The 23,452-nt window shown below is 39.1% G+C and overlaps 1 protein-coding gene across 1 annotated transcript in view; it reads left to right on the top strand.

Moving 5' to 3' along the window:
- The window catches only part of LOC138755331 (A-kinase anchor protein 7-like), a 73,106-nt gene that overhangs the window by 34,597 nt on the left and 15,057 nt on the right, over positions 1-23,452 (top strand). Inside the window, exons 5-6 of the mRNA XM_069921120.1 lie at positions 374-543; positions 6,001-6,113. Coding sequence (XP_069777221.1) covers positions 374-543; positions 6,001-6,113 — 283 coding nt within the window. The remainder of the gene's footprint in view (positions 1-373; positions 544-6,000; positions 6,114-23,452) is intronic.

The following is a 23,452-nucleotide window of genomic DNA, read 5'->3' as shown; positions in this document are numbered from 1 at the left end:
TGCAGGCCAAATAAAATTTCTCGCTTTGATTTTCAGCAGTTTATGCAAATATGGTAAGGTGATAAAAGATGAAAAGAGATATTTAAATTGAATGTCAAGTACCTTAGATGCTGCAACTTGTTTCTGCTTTATTAATGGTTCCTCGGCAGGAGGTCGTACATTTGCAATTGCTAGGCAATCTTCTGTCCAAATACTAACCAATTTGCTTGGCTTCTTTGAATACAGAGGATTTTGGCATTTCCAGATTCTGACCAATAGCCTATATAAATAGGCTATCAAAATTTGCATATTTATTAATATTAAGTGACTGAGAAGAGCAAAGTACTACATCTGCAAATTAAACATTTATCCTCCAATGTTTTTCACTTCCCAGAGCTGTGACAGCATTACATCAATGCAAAAGCAAAGTGGATGCTATTCTCAAGGGAAAACCTCTATCCCTACTATTCCAAGGAATAGGGCAATTTAAGGATCAAATTCTGTTTGCAAAATTGTCAGAAGAAATGAGCAATGAAGTAATATCTAGACTCCGAGCAGTGGCAGGTCAGTACAAAATTTACTGATGGATTTGATGCATGATTTTATTATTGTTAACTTATTTAGAATAATTATTTACCTACATAACTTACAAAGATGAGTTGGCAAACTGAAGTGCTGGACCTTTCCAGAAGCATGTTGTAACAGTATGGATAGGAGATTTAGACAGCCTAATATTTGTATAGCTTGTGCAAGCAGAGCTGGCTCATGTAAGTTGGAGGTTGCATGCATTCTGTCTTTTTAGTTTTTCATTAGGAAAAAAAATTGGTTAATACATTTCCCAATTACTTAGCATTAATTGGTTCAACAACATAAAAGAACAAAGTGAATTTTGCAGCTAGATACTGCATGCAGCTGATTTTATTTACAGAAAAAAAGGTGCAGTGGAATCTGGATCAGAATGCCAATTACCCTCTTTGGAGCAGAGAGGAGAGTGCTTCCACTCCAGGGAATTGACACATGACCTAGGCTAACACCTGTAAAGAACAAAATGTCTGCTTTACTATCAGAGTTGCTAGCTTTCAGATAAGACTCCAATTCAATAGCCCATTTACCACTAAGTAGGTTCACAAATTGCAGCTAACTGTTTTAAAGAAGGCATGTGAGTTCCAGGCCAGCATTCATCCCCCATGTCATGATGCAGTATCAGATTATTTGGGCTAAATAACACTGCTGTATGTATGGTCTTGCCAAAGATGAAAGTAAGCTGGTATGGGTCATATGGTGTACTGGTAAGAAAATGGGCAACGCAAAGTGCCACATTTTGGTATAGCTCGATCAATAACATTTCTAATAAGAAAAAAGTAATTTTCACTTCGGATCATAGTGTCTGTGACTTAACTCATGTATTGCTCACATTTAACTGAGTCCTTCATTGAGAGATCCTGCCATAAAGGGTCCTCTTATTCTTTCTGTTTCTTCACTTATCAGTGTAGCCAGAACTAAACCGGTTTCTCTGACATTTGCTGTAGATTTTAAAACACTTCTAAACTTTATCAAACTTCTTTGAGCCTTTCCCCACCTCTGCTCCTTATTTGTGCTGCAATATTGGTGACCCCATGGACAGGAAGTCCATGGACAGGCCTTGGTTTGACCTCTTTCTTGTTGGCCATTCTTGGTGGATGTGTATGGTGTGAGCTAATGACCTACTCCAGTGGAGTAGTGCAAATTACAGATTTAAATATAGTTCTATTTTCTATTGCCTCTTGGCTTACTCTCAAGAATTTACTCTCTTTAGGTGACTTCCTGTAAACAGGGGTGGGAGCGATGGCAGATTTTTTCAGTCGAAATGCTTTGCAATTTTGAAGGGTTCTGTTTGGACATAAAGCAAAGATTACTTGGTCTTTCTTCCTGCTGCCCACCACTACCACCCCTCCTCTCCCCCATTCTTTTGTTCCTAGAGTCTTACACTATAATCTGAGGCTAATTCTAAATTATTCATAATTTTGAGGTGCATCAATAAGGTGTATACCAGGCATCAAACCAGGCACCTTCTTGATAGTCTGGGTTCAATGAATCTGTTGATAATGCTAGAGGTTTTAAAAACAATGGAGAAAATGGAAAACTTTGGTTTTGAATGCTATCTACTTCAATTGAACTGAGAGTACAAATAAAAAAATTAATCTATGAGCCATTACTGAGATATGGTTCATGATGACATAGATTTGGGCCTGCAGCACCCATGACATTTGGGAATAATAAGAAGCCAAGTAAATATAAATGATCATGGGGTTCACACAAGAGGAGAATGATCTAAATTTAGGAAACAAGGATGTAAAATGGGTGGCACAGTTAGTGTAGCGCTCAACAGAATGCAATTACAGCACCAGCAAGCTGGGTTTGAATCTGGTGCTGTCTGTAAGGAGTTTGCATGTTCTCCCTGTGCCTGCATGAGTTTTCTCTGGGTCTTCCAGTTTCTTCCCACATTCCAAAGATGTATAGGGTTAGTAACTTGATTGGTCTCATGGATGTCTTTGGGCAGTATGAGCTCAGGGTGGGGGGGGCAAAAAGAGTCTGTTACCATGTTGCATCTCCGAATTAAATAACATAAAAATTAAAAGTGGTTTGCAGAAGATGAGAAATATTTGACAGTTAAGTTCAGTTATAGTAGGGCAGAGTTTGAAAGAAATAATAGGAGTTTATCAATTATACAGAGATGATCACAGAGGCTTTTAAGATTAAAATAAACTGGAAGAAACAGATGTGCACAGGTAGCCTCTGTTTCATGTGACAAGTATAGTTCTTTGCAACAGCATGTTTTGGTGCCAACCAGAATATAATCCATGGTATTAAGCAATTAAATATGATTAATTAATGACTATATTGTGAAGGGTTCATGAGGTAGTAAAGATCATTCAATTCTATATTCAATTTGAGGAAGCGAAGAATGAATCAAAATTTGGTATTAAAGCTTAAATAAATCCAACCATGAAGGCTTAAAGCAGAACTTATAAAATGAATTGGCAAATTTGTTAGGGTATTTAGTCAGAAAAGATTTAATGGAAATCATTTCAGGTTTTTGTTGCAGAATATACAAAATAGATGAATTTCAATGAGAAAATAATATTTCAAGGGAAGGACCCACCCTTCAGGAAAAAAGGCAAGATCAAAACTAGATGTTGAAAGACTAGTCACACCCTGTAGTTCCAAAGCTCAAAGAATATAAAAAGAGCAGCCAATAACCTAAAGATTAATAAGGAAGAAAAACATAGGAGTACAATATCGAGCTTGCAGGGAACAGTTTCTAGATTAAAAAAAAAACATGAATGTTGGTCTGAAATAAATATAATTAATAAGGGAAATTGAGAAAAAACATTTGAAGTCTCATTACTGTGAAGGATACAAGTGAGATTCCAGAAAGAGAGAAATAGCTGTCACTTGGTAATAAAAGGGAAATGGCAGAAATTAATGTCACTGGGGCAGTGGTACCAAGTAAATTTCTGGATCTGTAGGATGTGGAGTCTTCAGATCCTTGTGAACATCATCTTTTATATCTTGGCAATGAGATTGATATTTTTATTTCAATTTTCAAACATTTCCTAGATATCTTAAATATTCCATTAGATTGAAAATTACAAATGAAATTCTTTTCTTCAGAAAGGAAGTTGAGAGAAATTACAAGCCATTTAACTTGACATCTGATATGGAGAAAAGAGTAAACATTACTATTAAAGATTTTAAAACAAGGCACTCAATTAATATTATAAATAGGTGGGCTGCCTTTTGAGGAAAAATTGGATAGGCTTAGCTTGTATATGAAGAGTGAGAGAGGACATGGCACAGTGGATCCAGAGTTGATATTTCTCATTGTGGGAGAATTTGGAACTCTGAGAGTGGTTGTAAATTTAAGTAAAGAATAAGGCAATTTTCTGAAGGTCATGAATCCTTGAGACATTAGGAAAAGTGAAAGTGTGGCTTTTGAACACTTTGAAGGCAGAAGTAGATGGATTCTTGAAGAGCAAGGGGATTGAAGGCTTTGGCGGGTTCACAGGAAAGTTGAAATTGGAACAGCCACAATCTTATGAACTGGTGGAACTGGCCTATTATGCCAAGTGGGTTACTCCAAGTTTGAATCAAACTTTGTTTTGATAATGTTAAAACTACAGAAACAGTTTGGAAATACTTTCCTCTTAAGCCCTCATTAACCATCTCATAATCTCCAAATAGAAGTGTAAGCAAATCCATCTTCAACATTTCCTAGTGATCATTGCCTTTTATTTTATCAAAATGTTAGCTGGTAGAATTCCTTCTGATATGAAGGCTGTTTTACCAGATTAAATACAAAATGTATCTTCGAAGTACAAAAGACTTGTGTGTCCCTTCATTGTAGAGTTTTAGTATGTAGGTTAATCCAATAGAATTCTCCGCGTTTATTCTTTTGGTGGGGGGGGGGAGAAACTATTTCATTAGGACCTTTTATAGGGGGGGGAAGGAATTGTAAAGACAGATATTCTCCCTGCACTTACCTCCATAAAAGGTCTGAAGGCTGCTTGAACTTGCTCCAGCTTCCATCTGCCAAGGGGGGGGGTACACATAGAGGAGGAGTGAAGTCGCTCCACCTCCTCCGTAAAAGGAATGCTTTTGAAATTGGCTACAAAGGAGAGGGCTGATAGTTGCAATTGATGCCATCAGCCCACGACCCAGGAGCGCAAATTAAAAAAAACCAGATGGTTAATGGAGCCTATTATGCTGCACAGGAGATCTGCCTGAGTCCTCCGTCTGCTTGCACAGATCTCCACCAGCACTCTTACTTGCTCTTTGATCGCCATTTTCGAGTATAGGCTGCTTTCCTCTCTCGGCATGTAAGTTTGATGTCACGGTGGCAGGCGGCGCTGCTGCACCACTTGCCCCACCTCCTTCAGCTCTGGAAGCTGGCTCCCGACTCAGCTCTGTATAAAGGCACCATGGGATCCATCTTGTAGGTCATCACCATAAAAGGTAAAATCGCCTTTTTTAAATAAAAAAAATTGAGCCAGCTATAATGTGGTGTTTCACCATAAAAAGGCCTATTATTTCTAATATATACGCAAGTGATGGAGAAAGCTTCTCCAGCACTTTTGTGTATTTACCACAATCACTTTCTGCAGACTTTCTTATTTCACTTGATTTTATTTATTCCTAATTCTCTCAGAATAAGTGTAATATTTTAAAGGGCTGGTAAATTCTTCATTTAGGACGCAGACTGTATGTGTACTGTCCAGATGTAGCCAAAGCATTATTTTGTTATAAAGGATATTGATTATTTTTTGTTTTATTATATATTCAACCTTTATCAATCTCCAATAATTTCATCACCTTTTTGCAAACACCTGCTTATGTTCTTGTTTCAAATGATCATCTTTGGTCATTCTAGATATGTACCACTATTTCCAGTTATTGGACATCTTTCTCCCCAGGTATTTTTTTAATATCAGTTGCACTTTTAATGTCTGCTCCTCTTGTATCAATTATATCAGAGTTAGTTCTATTGGTTGGTGATCTTGTGACACAAAAGGCAATGGTGATGATCTTGGACAGTTCGTTATGATTGAGCCTGACCTGCTTCCATTCTACTTGAGGTGGTTGATGAGGCCTTGAGTGGGAACTCTTGAGCAAGTGGGCAGGAATTGTTTGATGGGATGGATGTGTGGTTGAGGCATGCATCAGATGCGCACACAGCAGAAGGCATGGCCTTGAGGTTCTCTGTACAATACAAAATGCTGCTGGAGTTGTATTTCTTCAAAGGTGCTTGAAGCATTGATTTATATCTTTTTCTCTGACAAAACAGTGAAGCAGTAGTTTTGTCCGTGCTTTCAGTTGTGGGCTTTTGAAATGGTCTTTGGCCCTACTTCATTGACTTTTGGTAGTTGTCAGCCATTCAACAAGCTGCTATTGGTGGGTGCAGCTGTCTTGCACCAAATTACACATCCACTCTAACTGCATTTCTGACAAAAAATGTGTGCTCTCTCGATTTTTTTTTGACAGAATCTGTTGAAATATTATTTAGAGAATTTGGTGTGAATATTGAAGATCGCAAAGAATTTAAGCCCCATGCAACCTTTCTGAAGCTCTCCAAAGCACCTATCCTTCGTCACAAGGTAATTGTTCAAATGTTTTAACTACTACGTATATAATGACAAACTATTTTCTCCCGAGCATTCACTTTATGCTCATTTGTCAGCTTTTTAATGTATCTAAATGCTATTGGCCATTGTTCCTGTGCATTAACTGGTGTATGCCAAACAAAGAAAGTATCAGGTTTGTGATGTTCTTTGAGTAGGTTAGAATTATTTGTTTTACCAGCATTAACCATAGGCAGAATCTTTTTTTGCATTGTTAATAAATTTGATGGTTCAAAATTTCCCAGGATATTTTTTACAAATGTTTTGAAACATCACTGAATAATTTTGAGATTTGCATGCAAACAATATTTCATGCCTGAAGACTGTGTTTGGTCAATAAAATGAGAGTTTTCTTACAAATGGGTTCTGATATTGAACATTTCAGTACCCCTTTAGAAATCCTTGTAATCCTATGTAGCTAAACATTTACATCATTCATGTTAGTAAAGGGAAAACTTAAGGTATAATATACTGATTTGATTATTAGGTTTTACATTTTTACTGTTCTCAAGATTTTAATTATTGAATCTTTCTGATGAATTTTGAATGTTGCAGATATTCAAAATTCTGATGGCAGCTAAGCTATTGTTTGGCAAGCATGCATTTTTCTGTTGCTTGTTTGCCGTCCTCCTCCTTGCTCACAATCTTATTGTATGTTTTGCTTTATCAGAGGTTGAGCCAGGTCTGAAAATTACTACCAATTGGTAAACCCTGCCAGTAAAATTCAAACCTTGCTTGGTGGGAAGTGGCAAGTGTGGGTAAATTCCTGCTGGTCTTACAATCTCAGCTACTGTTCCCATTTGTTCAGGGATCTCATTTTAATGTCTCCATCTTAAAAAATTTAGCTACAATAAGTTAGAATTTTAAGTTGATGCATTTTGAATGAAGTAGGTTTTAATGCTTTTGTAATTTGTGTTTAAAATGAGACCGTTCAATTTAAACTCTATAATTTTGTGGAAATTTACAAAGCACTTTTGAGGTGTCGTATTAGGTTTCCTGTTCCTAAATGCCAAGTTTTGCTAATTTGTTTATACACAAGCCTTGTTAATTGGAATATTTAACATAAAAATACTTGTTATTGAGAAAGCTGATCCAGAATCAGTTGAGTGGTCTGCAGTGTTGAGTGGTCTGCAGTGTTGAGTGGTCTGCAGTGTTGAGTGGTCTGCAGTGTTGAGTGGTCTGCAGTGTTGAGTGGTCTGCAGTGTTGAGTGGTCTGCAGTGTTGAGTGGTCTGCAGTGTTGAGTGGTCTGCAGTGTTGAGTGGTCTGCAGTGTTGAGTGAAATCCCTTGTGTCTGTAGTAACTTGCTTTCAATGCCTGCTGAAGAGGGTTTGGGAAAGAACATAAGAGCATAACAAATGGGAACAGGAGTAGGTCATCCAGCCCATCAAGCCTGCTCCACCATTCAATGTGATCATGGCTGATCTGATGATAAGCTCATCTCCACCAACTTGCATTTTCCCCTTATCCCTTAATTCCCTTACTCTGTAGAAATCTATTCAAATTTGTCTTCAATATATTTACTGAGGTTACCTTCAATGAGCAGTGAATTCTGCAGATTCACCATCCTCTGGGAAAAGCAGTTCCTCCTCATCTATGTCCTAAATTTACAACCTTGAATCTTGATGCTATGTCCCCTAATTCTGGTCATCCCTACTGTAGTGTGGATTATGGAGGGTCATGTGACCTGTCAGTCTGAAAAATGATGACCTCGGAGTCTGGAACTAATTGGAAGTTGCATCACCTGCCAATCAAAGTTGGACTCTGCCTCCCTATTAAAACATACCTGACCATTGGCCCCTTTAATGACCTAGTGATGACCTGGGCCAGACCCTCCATCTTACAGTACTATAAAGCCCACCATGTTCAGAAACTCTTCCTCTTTGGTCCTGAGCCGAGTCCTGCTCCATCCATGTTGATTTATCCATCTTTGAACCCTCGTCTTCCTGCTTTGAAGCTGGTTATTTTATTTCTTTTCAAATGAATGAAAGAAGAATATAATGTTCCAAATAATAACTTTTTTGTTATTATCAAGTTAAAACTTTTTAAATTGATAAATTAGGTCAAAGTTTAAGATTATCTAGACAATCTGAGTTAGACATTTTACTTACTAAAAGGAGGTATTAATAAATTTATTTCAGAAATGTATAAACTACTTCAAAGGAAAATGCCAAAATAAGATATTCATAAATCAAGATTAAAGTGGGAAAATGATTTGGGTAGAACAATAGATAAAGATGATTGAAGAATGTTATGTAAAGATAATATGACTAAAATTATTAATATAAGATACAGATTAGTAGAATATAATTTTTACAGCAATTATATTTAACACCTCAAAAAAATTTTTAAAGATTTAATTTAATTTCCTCAGAATTATGTTTTAGATGTCATTAAAGAAATAGTTTTTTTCCACTTGGCAGTGTATTCAGGTTAAGTTATTTTGGATACAAATTGAAGTATTTTTAGAGAAAGTGTTAGAGGTTAAATTTCCATTCGACACAGTTATTTTTATTAGGAAATATTAAAATGTTTATTTTAAATATTAAGGTTAACCATGTATCAATTTGAATTTTTATGATTGGTTTTAACTGTTTCAAGGAAATGTATAGCTATTACTTGGAAGTCTGATATAGACGGGGATGCAGAGATAGCATACTGAAATGAGATTTTGTATTCCTCAAAAAATAACTTCTAATTTATGTGATAAATAGACAATAGACAATAGGAGCTGGAGTAGGCCATTTGGCCCGTCGGGCCAGCACCGCCATTTTAGATCATGGCTGATCATTACCATCAGTACCCCTTTCCAGCCTTATCCCCATAACCCTTAACTCCGTTACCCACAAGAGTCTTATCTAACTCTCTTTTGAACATAGTCAGCGAATCCGCCTCTACCACCCTCTGTGGCAGAGCATTCCACAGATTCACACTTCTCTGGGTAAAAAAATGCTTTCTCATCTCCGTCCTAAAGGGCCTACCCTGTATTCTTAAACTATGCCCTCTAGTCCTCATCTCCCCCATCATTGGGAACAAATAATCAGACTTCACCTTGTCTATCCCCCTGATGATTTTGTATACCTCAATCATGTCCCCCCTCATCCTTCTAAACTCCAATGGATACAAGTCCAGTTTTTCTAGCCTTGCTGCATATGACAACCCTGCCATCCCTGGAACTAACCTTGTAAATCTGCGCTGCACACCCTCTATAGCTAGTATGTCCTTCCTCAAGTTTGGAGACCAGAACTGGACGCAATACTCAGGTGGGGTCTCACTAGGGCCCTGTATAACTGCAGAAGGGCGTCTCTGTTCCTATACTCCAATCCCCTCTTTATGAAAGCCAACATTCCATTTGCCTTCTTCACAGCTTTCTGAACCTGCATGCTAGCCTTCAGTGACCGGTGAACAAGTACACCCAGATCCATTTGCACTTCCCCACTCCCTAGCTTGTCTCCATTTAAATAATACTCAGCTTTCCTATTACTTTCCCCAAAATGAATAACCTCACATTTGTTCACATTGAAATTCATCTTCCATTTAGCCGCCCACTCCTCCAGCCTGTCCAAGTCCCTCTGCATTTTCCTTACATCCTCCTCACACCCCACACCGCCACCCAGTTTAGTGTCATCTGCAAATTTGCTCATGTTATTTATAATCCCCTCATCCAAATCATTAACATAAATTACAAACAACTGAGGACCCAACACCGATCCCTGAGGCACTCCACTCGTCACATCCTGCCATTCTGAAAAAGACCCATTTACTCCAACCCTTTGTTTCCTATCTCTTAACCAATTTCCTATCCATGTCAGCACCTTACCTCCAATACCATGCTCCCTGATCTTGCCCACTAAACTCCCGTGCGGTACCTTATCAAAGGCCTTCTGGAAGTCCAAATACACCACATCCACTGGCTCTCCCGAGTCCACCCTCTTTGTCACATCCTCAAAAAATTCCAGAAGGTTAGTCAAGCATGACTTACCCTTAAGGAATCCATGCTGACAAGCCCTTATACTATTATTACTGACTAAGTGTTCTGCTATTTCTCCTTTTATGATGGACTCCAATATCTTCCCCACCACTGATGTCAGGCTAACCGGTCTATAATTTCCCGTTTTCTCCCTCCCTCCTTTCTTAAAAAGCGGCACCGCATCAGCCACTCTCCAATCCTCAGGGACCTCCCCGGAATCTATGGAACTTTGGAAAATGTCGACCAGTGCCTCCACAATTTCCGTAGCCACCTCTTTAAGCACCCTAGGATGCAGCCCATCAGGCCCTGGGGATTTATCAGCCCTCAGTCCCAACAATTTACTCATAACCTCCTGCTTCTGGATCCGGATATCCATTAGATCCCCTACCTCCCCAGTAAAGTTCCCCAAGTCTCTTGGTACCGCATGACCACTACCCCCTAACTGACTATAACCTATATCCTCCTTGGTGAAGACAGTTGCAAAGTATTTGTTAAATTCCTCTGCCATCTCCTTGTTTCCGGTAATAATTTCACCCTTGCCCATTTTCAAAGGGCCAATTTTAGACCGAACCAAGTTCTTCCTCTTCACATACTTAAAAAAGCTAATTTCCTCCCGTACTTCATTTTCCCGTCTCTTATGGCTTTCTTAGTTACCCTCTGATGTTCTTTGAAGGTTTCCCAACCCTCTAATTTCCCACTCCTCTTCGCTATCTTATAATTACTCCCTTTGGACTTGATAATGCACTTGATTTCCTTAGTTAGCCAGGGCTGCCATTTGCATCTCCTAGAGCCTTTCCTCCACTTTGGAATAAATTTGTCCTGAATCCTGTGAAAAATGTCCATAAAAACCTGCCATTTTTCCCCAGTTGTCCTCCCAGCTAGTGTATCTTCCCATTTTATTTTGGATAGCTCCTCCCTCATAGCTGCAAAATTCCCTTTATTTAACTGAAGTATAGATGCTTCCGACTTCCTTTCCATTTCCCTTTCTAATTGCAGCTTAAAAGTAACCATACCATGGTCACTATTCCCTAATGGCTCCCCTACATCATGGTCACTTATTAAGTCTGCGTCGCTGCACAGCACCCAGTCCAGAATCGACTTCCCCCTGGTAGGTTCCTCCACTAGCTGTTCCAAGAAAGTATCTCGTAGACATTCTATAAACTCGCTCTCTTGTGTTCCTGCCCCCGTCTGATTATCCCAGTCCACCTTCATGTTGAAGTCCCCCATAACTACCGTATTGCTACCACTTTGACATGCCACTCTTAATTCCTGATTTATACTACTACCGATATCTGAGCTACTTTTCGGAGGCCTGTAAATGACCCCCATTATATTCCTCTTGCCCTTGCAATTTCTTAATTCAATCCAAACAGACTCTACCTCACCTGTTTCAATGTCCTTCCTTTCAAACGCCTGAATCTCATTTCTTACCAACAGAGCTACCCCACCTCCTCTTCTTAACTTTCTGTCATTTCTAAAGGACGTGTACCCTGGAACATTTACCATTTCTTTCTGAAAATATGGAGCTTGTATTTATAACAAATTGGTTTGAAAATTTAAACTCACAATAGCTTGTCCTAATGGTGGTTCTCAGTTTCATGGCAGTTGATTTGAATGTATATTCATTTATAATCTCCTTTCTTTCTTAGGGGTATTGTGGGGGAGGTGGATGGTAGGGTGGGAGGAGGGAGGGATTAGTATATATCACGTGTGTGTGTGTGTGTGTGTGTGTGTGTGTGTGTGTGTGTGTGTGTGTGTGTGTGTGTGTGTGTGTGTGTGTGTGTGTGTGTGTGTGTGTGTGTGTGAATATATGAGTGTGAATATAAAATTCATTATTGATTTTATTGTGCTTTAAAATTTTAAATAAAATATTGAAAAATGTATTATACTCATTAAGTTTGTTACATTATCTGCTAATTTCATTCTTTTAACAATATCATTTTGATCCATATTTATTAATTTAGGTAAATATTTTGCCATTCTATTTGCTAACATTTTAAATAATATAATCAGCATTTAGCAATATAATAGGTCTATATGATGATGGTTTCAAAGGATCCTTCCCTTTTTTATCGGAATCACTGATTATTGCTGTCTTAAATGATTCTGGTAAATCATTTGTCTCTCCCACCTGTTCTAATACTCCCATAAATGGAGAGATTAATAAATCTTTAAATGCTTTATAAAATTCAGGGGGAAAATTATCTTCTCCCAGAGACTTATTATTTTGTAATGAGCCCAATGCTTCTTTAACCTCCTTTTGAGTAAATGGAGTGGCCAGTACTCTTTGATCTTCTGTATTTAATTTTGCTAAATTTATTTGAGACAAAAATTCTTCTATTTTATTGTTATATTTTAACAATTCTGTCTGATAATTTTTTTAAATAAAACTCTTAAATTTTTCATTTATTGTGATTTATAAGTAATCCAATTTGATTTTTTTTGGCTGCAATAATTGTTCTAGATAGTTGTTCTGTTATTAATGACCATGCAAGAACTTTGTATTCATAATATCTTTGCCTAGTTCTCATTATATTTCTTTCTATTTTATGTTTGGAAAGTATTATACTTTAATTTCTTATTTATTAACATTCTTTTTCTTTATTTTATTGTTTATGTAATTTCTTTCTATTAAAGTTGTTCTGCTCCTTGCTTGTATTTTTTTTAAATCTTAGATGTATAACTTTATTATTTGGCCTCTTAAATATGCTTTTATGGCATCCCATAAAACAAATGTTCATTATTAAATTGGAATTAATTTCAAAAAATATCCGTATTTGATTTTCCATAAATTCACAAAAATCCTTCCTTTTTAACAACATAGAATTAAATCTCCATTTATAAGATAGTTACTCTCAATCTTCTATTGATATTGCTAAAAATAAAGGTGAGTGGTTTGATAAAATTTTTGTTTTATACTCGTTTTTTTTATTCTTCCCTGGAATTGTGCCAATATTAAGAAAAATCAATACTGGAGTAAGAGTCATGCCTTTTCAAATAAAAAGAATAATCCCTTTCTTTTGGATGAATTCTCCTCCATATAATCCCTAAAACCTTCTCGGATCAGCTGAAGACTACCATACTGCAATCCACTGAAGAGGTACTGGGCTTCTCCTCCAGGAAAAACAAGGACTGGTTCGACGAAAACAACCAGGAAATCCAGGAGCTGCTGGCAAAGAAGCGAGCTGCCCACCAGGCTCACCTTGCAAAGCCAACCTGGCCAGAGAAGAAACGAGCCTTCCGTTGCGCATGCAGCCATCTTCAGCGCAAACTCCGGGAGATCCAAAATGAGTGGTGGACTAGCCTCGCCAAACGAACCCAGCTCAGTGAGGACATTGGCGACTTCAGGGGTTTTTATGAGGCTCTAAAGGCTGTGTACGCCCCCTCACCCCAAGTCCAAAGCCCGCTGCGCAGCTCAGGCGGCAAAGTCCTCCTCAGCGACAAGATCTCCATCCTCAACCAATGGTCAGAACACTTCCAATCTCTTTTCAGTGCCAACCGCTCAGTCCAAGAATCCGCCCTGCTCCAGCTCCCTCAACAGCCCCTAAGGCTAGAGCTAGATGAGGTCCTCACCCGGGAAGAGACATATAAGGCAATGGAACAACTGAAAAGTGGCAAAGCAGCAGGTATGGATGGAATCCCCCCCAGAGGTCTGGAAGGCTGGCGGCAAAACTCTGCATGCCAAACTGCATGAGTTTTTCAAGCTCTGCTGGGACCAAGGAAAGCTGCCTCAGGACCTTCGTGATGCCATCATCATAACCCTGTACAAAAACAAAGGCGAGAAATCAGACTGCTCAAACTACAGGTGAATCACGCTGCTCTCCATTGCAGGCAAAATCTTCGCTAGGATTCTCCTAAATAGAATAATACCTAGTGTCGCCGAGAATGTTCTCCCAGAATCACAGTGCGGCTTTCGCGCAAGCAGAGGAACTACTGACATGGTCTTTGCCCTCAGACAGCTCCAAGAAAAGTGCAGAGAACAAAACAAAGGACTCTACATCACCTTTGTTGACCTCACCAAAGCTTTCGACACCGTGAGCAGGAAAGGGCTTTGGCAAATACTAGAGCACCTCGGATGCCCCCCAAAGTTCCTCAACATGGTTATCCAACTGCACGAAAACCAACAAGGTCGGGTCAGATACAGCAATGAGCTCTCTGAACCCTTCTCCATTAACAATGGCGTGAAGCAAGGCTGCGTTCTCGCACCAACCCTCTTTTCAATCTTTTCATGCTGAAACAAGCCATGAAAGACCTCAACAATGAAGATGCTGTCTATATCCGGTACCGCACGGATGGCAGTCTCTTCAATCTGAGGCGCCTGCAAGCTCACACCAAGGCACAAGAGCAACTTGTCCGCGAACTACTCTTTGCAGATTATGCCGCTTTAGTTGCCCATTCATAGCCAGCTCTTCAGCGCTTGACGTCCTGTTTTGCGGAAACTGCCAAAATGTTTGGCCTGGAAGTCAGCCTGAAGAAAACTGAGGTCCTCCATCAGCCAGCTCCCCACCATGACTACCAGACCCCCCACATCTCCATCGGGCGAACAAAGCGGTCAACCAGTTACCTATCTCGGCTGCACCATTTCATCGAATGCAAGGATCGACAACGAGATAGACAACAGACTCGCCAAGGCAAATAGTGCCTTTGGAAGACTACACTAAAAGAGTCTGGAAAAACAACCAACTGAAAAACCTCACAAAGATTACCGTATACAGAGCCGTTGTCATACTCACACTCCTGTTCAGCTCCGAATCATGGGTCCTTTACCGGCATCACCTACGGCTCCTAGAACGCTTTTACCAGCGTTGTCTCCGCTCCATCCTCAACATTTATTGGAGCGACTTCATCCCTAACATCGAAGTACTCAAGATGGCAGAGGCCGACAGCATCGAATCCACGCTGCTGAAGATCCAACTGCGCTGGGGAGGTCACGTCTCCAGAATGGAGGACCATCGCCTTCCCAAGATTGTGTTATATGGCGAGCTCTCCAATGGCCACCAAGACAGAGGTGCACCAAAGAAGAGGTACAAGGACTGCCTAAAGAAATCTCTTGGTGCCTGCCACATTGACCACTGCCAGTGGGCTGATATCGCCTCAAACCGTGCATCTTTGTGCCTCACAGTTCGGCGGGCAGCAACCTCCTTTGAAGAAGACCGCAGAGCCCACCTCACTGACAAAAGACAAAGGAGGAAAAACCCAACACCCAACCCCCACCCACCAATTTTCCCTTGCAACCACTGCAGCCATGTCTGCCTGTCCCGCATCGGACTTGTCAGCCACAAACGAGCCTGCAGCTGACCTGGACATTACCCCTCCATAAATCTTCGTCCGCGAAGCCAAGCCAAAGAGAGAGAAGAAGAAGAAGATATCTATTAATCATGTATCTTTCATTAAGGACTCAGTAATTTTGGCAGCTTTACTTTTAATAACATTTCTCCCAGATCTATCCAACAATGAGTCAAGACAAAAATTATAGTCTCCACCTATTGATACATTTTAATTGATATTTGCTAAATTCAAAAATGTTTCTTGTACAAATTTCTCATCATCTAAATTTGGTGCATATATATTCAAATAAGTCTAAAATTCAGAAAAATAACTTGACAATGATGTACTATTATATATCTAACTACTGGATCTGTAATAATACTTTATATTTTAACTGGAAGGTTTTTATTAATCAAAATTGCTATCCCTCTAGCCTTGGAATTAAATGAAAGTGCTGCAACATATCCTACCCAATCTCTTTTGAATTTTTGATGTTCAGCTTCAGTTAAATGTGTCTCTTCTAAAAAAGCAAAATCCACTTTCATCTTTTTCATATACCATTATTTTTTCCTTTTTAATTGGATTTTAATCCTATTAATACTTGCAAAATTTGCCATTTCACCCATTAAATATTATGATAATACCATCTCACTCATATCTCATCTCTTCCAACTCGTAGTTCTACTTCTTTATCATAGTTAACACTACTGTTATTAACTATTCCAAATGTAAAGAAAGGAAACCTTGTAAAGATAGTAAAATAAAAATATAGAGATCCCTGCTAATGTTGTTATACAGATAAACAACATTATTTTCCTCCATGTTACGGGCACTGGCTTGTGCCACAAATGCACACTTGAATTGGCAGCTATCAGCCCCTCCCTCTTGGCTCACCTGAAGATGTTGTTACATTTTATTTACCTAAACAAACAGGTCACCCTTTATCAGTTACAGATATTACTGTTCAAAATATCCTTCAAATTGCACTCTGCTGCTCAGCGCTCATCCCCTCTTCACCACGAATGTCTGATAGAGTTAGCACACTGTTTAGCCGCCTTTGGTTCAACAAAGAACTTGTTTTGGCCTCCTGGAACAAAAACCTTCAGAGTTGCTGGATATTTTAAAGCAAAGGCATAACCTTATTTCCACATTTTTAATTGGATTAAATTCCTTTCTTCAATAGTTCAAAACTTGTATCTGGAGAGAAAAAGATCTTATTTCCATTATATTCTAAAGGTCTTTGTTGTCCCTTTGCTTGTTTTGCTGCGAGTTCCAAAATCTTCTCCCTTTCTTGATCATGAAGGAATTTAACCAGTGTTGGACATGGCTTTTGATCTGTTTGTGGTCGAGGTCTCAAAGCTCGATGTGCTCTTTCTATCTCAATATCTCTATGAAATTCTTTGACTCCAAGACTTTGCGGGATCTGACGTGGCAAAAATTGTCTGATATCTTCTCCATCCCCTTTAAGTCCAACATTTTTTAAATTATTTCTTCTATTAAAATGTTCTAAAGCATCCAATTTTTGGGCCATATGATGGTAATAATACAGTGATAAAATTAATTTGGATAATCTCCATCTGATCTTTAATTGAATCAATTTCAATTCCTTTAACTCTTCAAATCTTTTTTGCACATTCCCTAATACTTCCTCTACATGTTTAGTTCTAGCTGCTGATTTTAACATTAAAGCTCCAATTTGCTTTATTTCCTTCATTTGCCTATCTAAATCATACATACTCAAAGACTTACCGTAAATATTCGAGTATAATGCAAAAATATTTTGAACTGAAATTCAAGCTCAAAGTAGGGGGGTTGCATTATTCACGGGGGTAAAATTTTTCCCTCAAAAATGTTGGGGGGGGGTCACATTTTACACAATGCATTATACATGAATATTTAGGGTAACAGTTTTACCTTTTGTAACTTTTAGCTGTCTGCTGGCACTTTCTGATTCTTCTTCAATTCTTCTTCTTATTGTACAACCTCCTCAGAATCACTAGAATTTGATTCTTCTCTTTCTTTTTCTTGAAGTAGTTTGGATCTGCTTCCTTCCAGCGCTACTCCCATTTTACGCATTCTGCAAGGTAGGCCGCTTCTCCATCGTATTGTAGTTTTTGCTGGTTTTTTTTGAGCCAGCAGCGACTTTTGCTTTGGAGACGTCTTTAGGGTGTTTTCAGGAGAGCTAGGTTCTCCAACCTGATGCTACACCATCACATGACATGCCCCATGTTGCTTCTTAAATGTTTCCCAATCTTCTGGTTTCCCACTGCTCTTGCGTCTATGAACACATGAGCTTTTAGTTTGACACCTTCCTTGATTTCATTTATCCAAGGCTGGCTGCCCCCACCCTTAGTGCCCTTGCTTTTAACTGGAATATAGGCAGTCCCCAGGTTAGAGTTCTGTTACCTGCGACTGCCCATGAGACGAATTTGTACGCAAGGCAGAACAGGTATTTAAGATGCTTATTTAGCATATATGAGGTATATATGCATATATATTCATGCACACGAGTGAATTGGGGAACAGCCCATTTGTAAGTACGAGTTTTTCATAACCCGGACGTTCGTAACCTGGGGACTGCCTGTATGTAATGTGGAGTACCATGAAAAATCTCTTTAAAAGTCTTCCACTGTTCCTCAACTGTCCCTCCATATTGCCTGCCTGCCCTGGCCAACTCTTTCCTCACCCTTGGTAGTTTCCTTTGTTTAGGCCTAACACACTTGTGTTAGACCAAACTATTGTATCCTCCATTTGTTTGATAAACTCAGTCATGCTGTGATTAATCTTTCCAAGAGGATCCCTAACTGCAGGATCACTAATTTTACCTGTCTCATTGCACAGGACCAGATCCAAGGTAGCATGTTCTCTTATAGGTTCAGAAACATGTTGTTCAAGAATGTTCCTATTCTCCTCCTGATTCCTCCTCCAACCCTTGTTTTGCCAATGAGAAAATATGCTAGGCAAGTAGAGGTGACTTGATATTGAAGATGAAGATGCTCAATTGCACCTCAAATAGGGGACAGGATTGATGGACTGAATAGTCTTTGCCTCTTTGACTTTGATTGTCTTGGTGTATAAATCCTGCTAATTCTTGCCTCTGCTACTTGCTATAGTAAATATTTGAAAACTCCTTTTGTTCTTTGATCAATTTTCATTTAGTCAATGAAGTTGGTCAAAATGTGTATTTTTAATTTGGGTCCATCACCTAAATATCTTTCTCAGATTTGTTTCTTTGCTGAAATTTTATGGTGCTAAAGCCTCCTCTATTTTTTTGTTTCTCTGAGGGACTTGGTAGAGGAAGTATTACTTTTTTTTTGCTGAAGGCTTTTTTTCCTGGTTAAAATATAACTACACCATATATGGCTTAGACAATAGGCAAAGAATCCAGTTTGATAACAGAAATTTATAAAATGAAATAGATAATGCAGAGTTGAATATATTTCTATTTTGGGCAAGCCAAAAAAATTCAGTGACAGTAGCGTATCTAGGTAAAGTGGCGCCTTGCGTGCCCACCCCCCCCAGTTTAAAAAAAAAGCCCACCACCACACAGATTGTGGATACAGGTTGCGACTCTATGAAGTAATGTATTTAGTTAAGATTTTATTCTATAATTTGAACTACTTTGTTCAGTTTGTTTTTCCATTAAATAAAACATCAATGAGTATTTCTTATTTTTACGTGATACAATGTCTAAATAAATTCGTAATAATAACACCCATCAATTCACAAAATTTTTATTCGGCGAGGTATTAATAGGAAAAACTTTGCGGGCAGCTGGGGCGGGCTGTCAGCAGGGTTAGCCAGTGATCGGCTAGCAGGGCAGGTTAGGGAGAGGCTAGGGTGAACTGTGACAGCCCCACTCGCTGTGTGGCCTCCGCTTAAGCCTTTGGGATTGCTTGTTGGTGCCAGTGGCTCAATGCGGGATCAGTGATAAAATGGCAGTCATCCCTGCCCATAAACCCCAGTGCAGCTGGAAATGCCAGGGCAATGCAGAGCGTGGGGATCACGAGTAGGGAAGACAGTAATTTTTCCCCCGCATTGATCCTACATTGAGCCATTGCCAGGTGCTGCTTGCGTGCTGGAGCAGCACCAAAGCAACCCGATGAGATGCTGGCTGGAAGCGGCACTCTGGAGTGCTCAAATGAGCCCCAGCAGTGCAGCGCTGCACCCCTGGGATGGAGATTGATTATTGGGCTAGGGACTCAGATATTTGGTGGGTAAGACAAGGACAGTGACGTGACGCTATTCTCTGCCCCACCTGTCAAACTCTAGATATGCCTCTGATCAGTGAACAATTCATTAATTGTTCCGCAACTTGGAGACTGACAAAATAAACCTTTTGATACCAGTATTCTGATCATAACCTTTAGCTACAGTCTGAACTGGGATGACAGAAGAGAATACAAGGATAAAACTTCCTATTCTATATTGTCAATCAGCTTTGTTTAAAAGTCTGGAAACTACTTGATTAAATTCCCTGGCAATAATAGTTTGCCTCAGTGAGTAATTCTATTAAATGTGTGTGGATCAGGTATTAGTCTTCACTGGGATGTTGACATATGATTCAAGATGGGGTTTTTTTATATAGAGAGAAATGGATGACATTCTCAGAGTGCATAGAAACAGACCCATTAGCTGACCAAGTCTGCACTATCACAAACGCATCTTTGCTTGATATTTGTGCCTACTTTCCCACGAACACTCCTTTTGCCAACACTCATCTGAGAATTTGGTGCAATTGCAAGTTAACCCATGATTATCTTTTTCGCAGTCTCCAAAATGAATCCAGATTGGATATGCAGTGAGTCCATTGTGAACAATCAAAAATTGTTTCTCATGCTGTTTTCCAGACACAAGAGAATTTCTGGATTGGCAGTTTTGGATGCTCCTTTAAGGCCTCATGACCTGCTTTGTCATTCAGTAGGACTGTGGCTAATACTTCACAATTTCTTACTAATTTCCATAATCCTCACTTCAGTTTAAAAATAAATCAAGTGATCGTTGCCTTTGAATATACTCAGTAACGTGCTTTCACGCTAGGGAAGTATTCAAGCTGCATTGGGAACTTTGAGATGCCGTACATTTGTATTTTGAGCATTTTTTAAAACTCCTGTGAAACTGACTTTTAGAAATAATATTTTGCTGACTAGGCAATACCGAACCTTTGACTGCATTCTGACAAATCTTGGGAAAACTTTCTCTTTGGGGTAAATATGAAATGCATGCATAACATGTACCTTTAAGCAAAGCAATTAAAGTGGAATTCTCTGTCATTCCATCTAATTGCATTGCACTTGCATGTTCTCTGATTGTAGTGGTAAATTAAAATACTTTTTGGTTATGCTTCCTTCCAAGGACAAAGTCTGAATTGTATTTCATACTGTACCACTTAAATTTCTATTTTTCCTTAAACTAGCAAGTCTTTCAGCGCAAGTTGCTTATTATTCCCCCTCCCCCCCCCCCCCCTAATTTTTGCTGTTTGGCATGTGTTGAATGAATAGATTTTTCTATCCCAAGTAGCAATGGGTTGAAGTACTTTTTGAACTTTTAAAATATTTCTTCGACATGACCTTGTGCTTTCTGTGGAACAACTAAGTTAAATTTTCCATGTGCTTTGAAGCTGATGACTGAGTTTAAGTAACATTTTGTTTCCTCACTGTGGCCATCAATGCCTACTTGTTCTCATCTTGAGAAAAACCTTTCCATCTTCACGTGGGAGATGAATGAATGCGATGTCTCTGAAGCCTGCTGTTGGAGTTACCATTTCCTTTCCTGTCGAGATGGTGCAATTGTATCCAAGCAGTCTCTATAATTGCACTTCATTTGTTCTTTTGTGTTCCATTATGTCGACTAAAAGTGTGTGCCTTCCTTCAACTTCACTTAAAGCTGTGCCAAATAATTTTCAAAAGCAGCTGCTGTCTCATTCTATCTCCACCTATTCCCTCCCATGACATTTTGCATATTACGTAGGTAAAGAATATTAATTTTCTCAGTTACATCCATGCTCCATAATAACAGTGCTGAATTGGCATTGATGAGCAGAAGAAAAAAATGCACTGGGAGGATTGTGCTCAAGTTGTCTGAAATATCTTTAAAATTTGTTACTGGTGCTTCAGAAGCAGCTGGAGACTATAGTATATCATTTTTATAACTGAAAGCCAAGGAAGAGGAGGACATAAGTATGTCATAAAAGAGAAATATACTGTAATCTACTTGCATGGAAGATGTCTACTTTCACATTCTGGTGGAGAGATGAGTGTGCTGTCGTGATGCTTTGTGCACTCAGACCTTTAGAATCGGATAATTCACTGGTTCACAATAGATCTCATTTGATGTGCTACTCTATCCTGACAGGGCCCTTGTCCTAGGAACCAAGCGTGATGACATTTCAGGGTGAATAATGTTGTATATAAATTTCAATGGTCTTGCAATCTGACTTTTGATACAATCATCAGTTGGTTCAAACCATAAATTTCCAAATCCTATAAATACTAAGCCAGAGAAGAATCTATTAGCAGAAGTGACCATACATGTATTACATGACAAAGGTTTGGGTTTTAAAACTTTAACTGGATGACCTTCTAAAGGAGGACTCACATGGCATGGAACATGAACAGTTGAAAGTATGCCTGCCAATGGTGGTGCAAAATGAGACAAATATAAGAAATGCTAGAATTTTGGATTGGGTTGAGGGAAGATTAGGTCTAAAGAAAAGTAGAGAAGTGAGTTTGTGACTGATCTTTAAATATTTGAGGTGAGATTATTGGTATATACAAGGAGATTTGCGGAAGACCACATGGAATAGATGATGGCAAGCGTTTTGGATAAATCAGATGTAGCCCACCATAATATTGATCTTGTCAGATCTTTGTATGTTGCATTCCTAAAATTGTATATCTGAGAAGCTCCTTATTCCTCTTTGGAACTGTGGCAGTTATTATAAAAGCTGTCTGATCACACCAGACACTTACTTTTTTCTTCAACAATCAATCTATTTCCCACAGAATGCATCAGAATTTCTGGGGCAAATAGGCTGAGTCAGGTTGAGAAAGGCTGGTGGAACAGAACTTGGTAGTCATTATGAAGAAGACAGATGGATGTAATCTTTATGTCCCAGTCGGACAAAGAAGATGCTAAATCTGTAAATTTCAAAAGTGACTGGGGAGCTAGGTGTAATTCAGGATCAAAATTTATAGTCATGAAAATGTCATTAAATTTGTTGTTTTGTGGCAGCATTCCAGTACAAATATTGTTATAAAATTACATTTAAAAATAATTAAATTTGTGCATAAAGTAAGAGATAGTGAGGTCGTGTCTGTGGTGCGTTGTCCATTCAGAAATCTGATGGCAGAAGGGAAGAAGCTGTCCTTGTACTGCTGGGTATTTGTCCTTGGACTCTGGTACCACTATCCCGATGCAAGCATAGTGAAGAGGGCATGGCCTTGGAGGTGAGGGTCTTTGAGGATAGAGGCTGCTTTCTTAAGGCCTCCATGTCCTTGACAAGGTGAAGACAGATGCCTGTGATAGTGCTGGCTGAGTTCACAACTCTAGTTTTTTATTGCCCTGTGAATTACCACCTCTATAACCACAGAGTATATGCAACCAGTACAAATGTTCTCCATGGTACACTTGTATAAATTTGCAAGGTTCTTTGGTGCCATACCAAATCTCCTCAAACTCATCACAAAGTATAGCCGTTGGCGAGCCTTCTTTGTGATTGCATCAACATGGAGACCCCAGGACTGATCCTCAGAGATGCTGACACCCAGTTTTTTTTTAAGCTCTTAACTATTTCCATTCAATTAGTGATTGCTTGATAAGGACTGGTTCATGTTCTCCTAGATTTCCCCATCCTGAAGTCCACAATCAGCTCCTTAGTTTTACTAATGATGAGTGCAAGATTGTAGTGTGGCACCACTCAACTAGTTGATCTACTGTATCTCCCTCCTGGACGCTACCTCATTGCCGCCTGTGATTCTGCTGAAAACCGTGGTGTTATCACCAAATTTGTAAATGGCATTTGAATTGTGCCTCACCACACAGTCATAGGATATAGCAAGTAGAGCAACAGGTTAAGCA

This window comes from Narcine bancroftii, chromosome 2 (assembly GCF_036971445.1).
Source record: "Narcine bancroftii isolate sNarBan1 chromosome 2, sNarBan1.hap1, whole genome shotgun sequence".
In the NCBI taxonomy this organism is placed as follows: domain Eukaryota; kingdom Metazoa; phylum Chordata; class Chondrichthyes; order Torpediniformes; family Narcinidae; genus Narcine; species Narcine bancroftii.
Note: the sequence above shows the minus strand (reverse complement) of the source record. Positions and strands in the feature narration are given on the sequence as shown.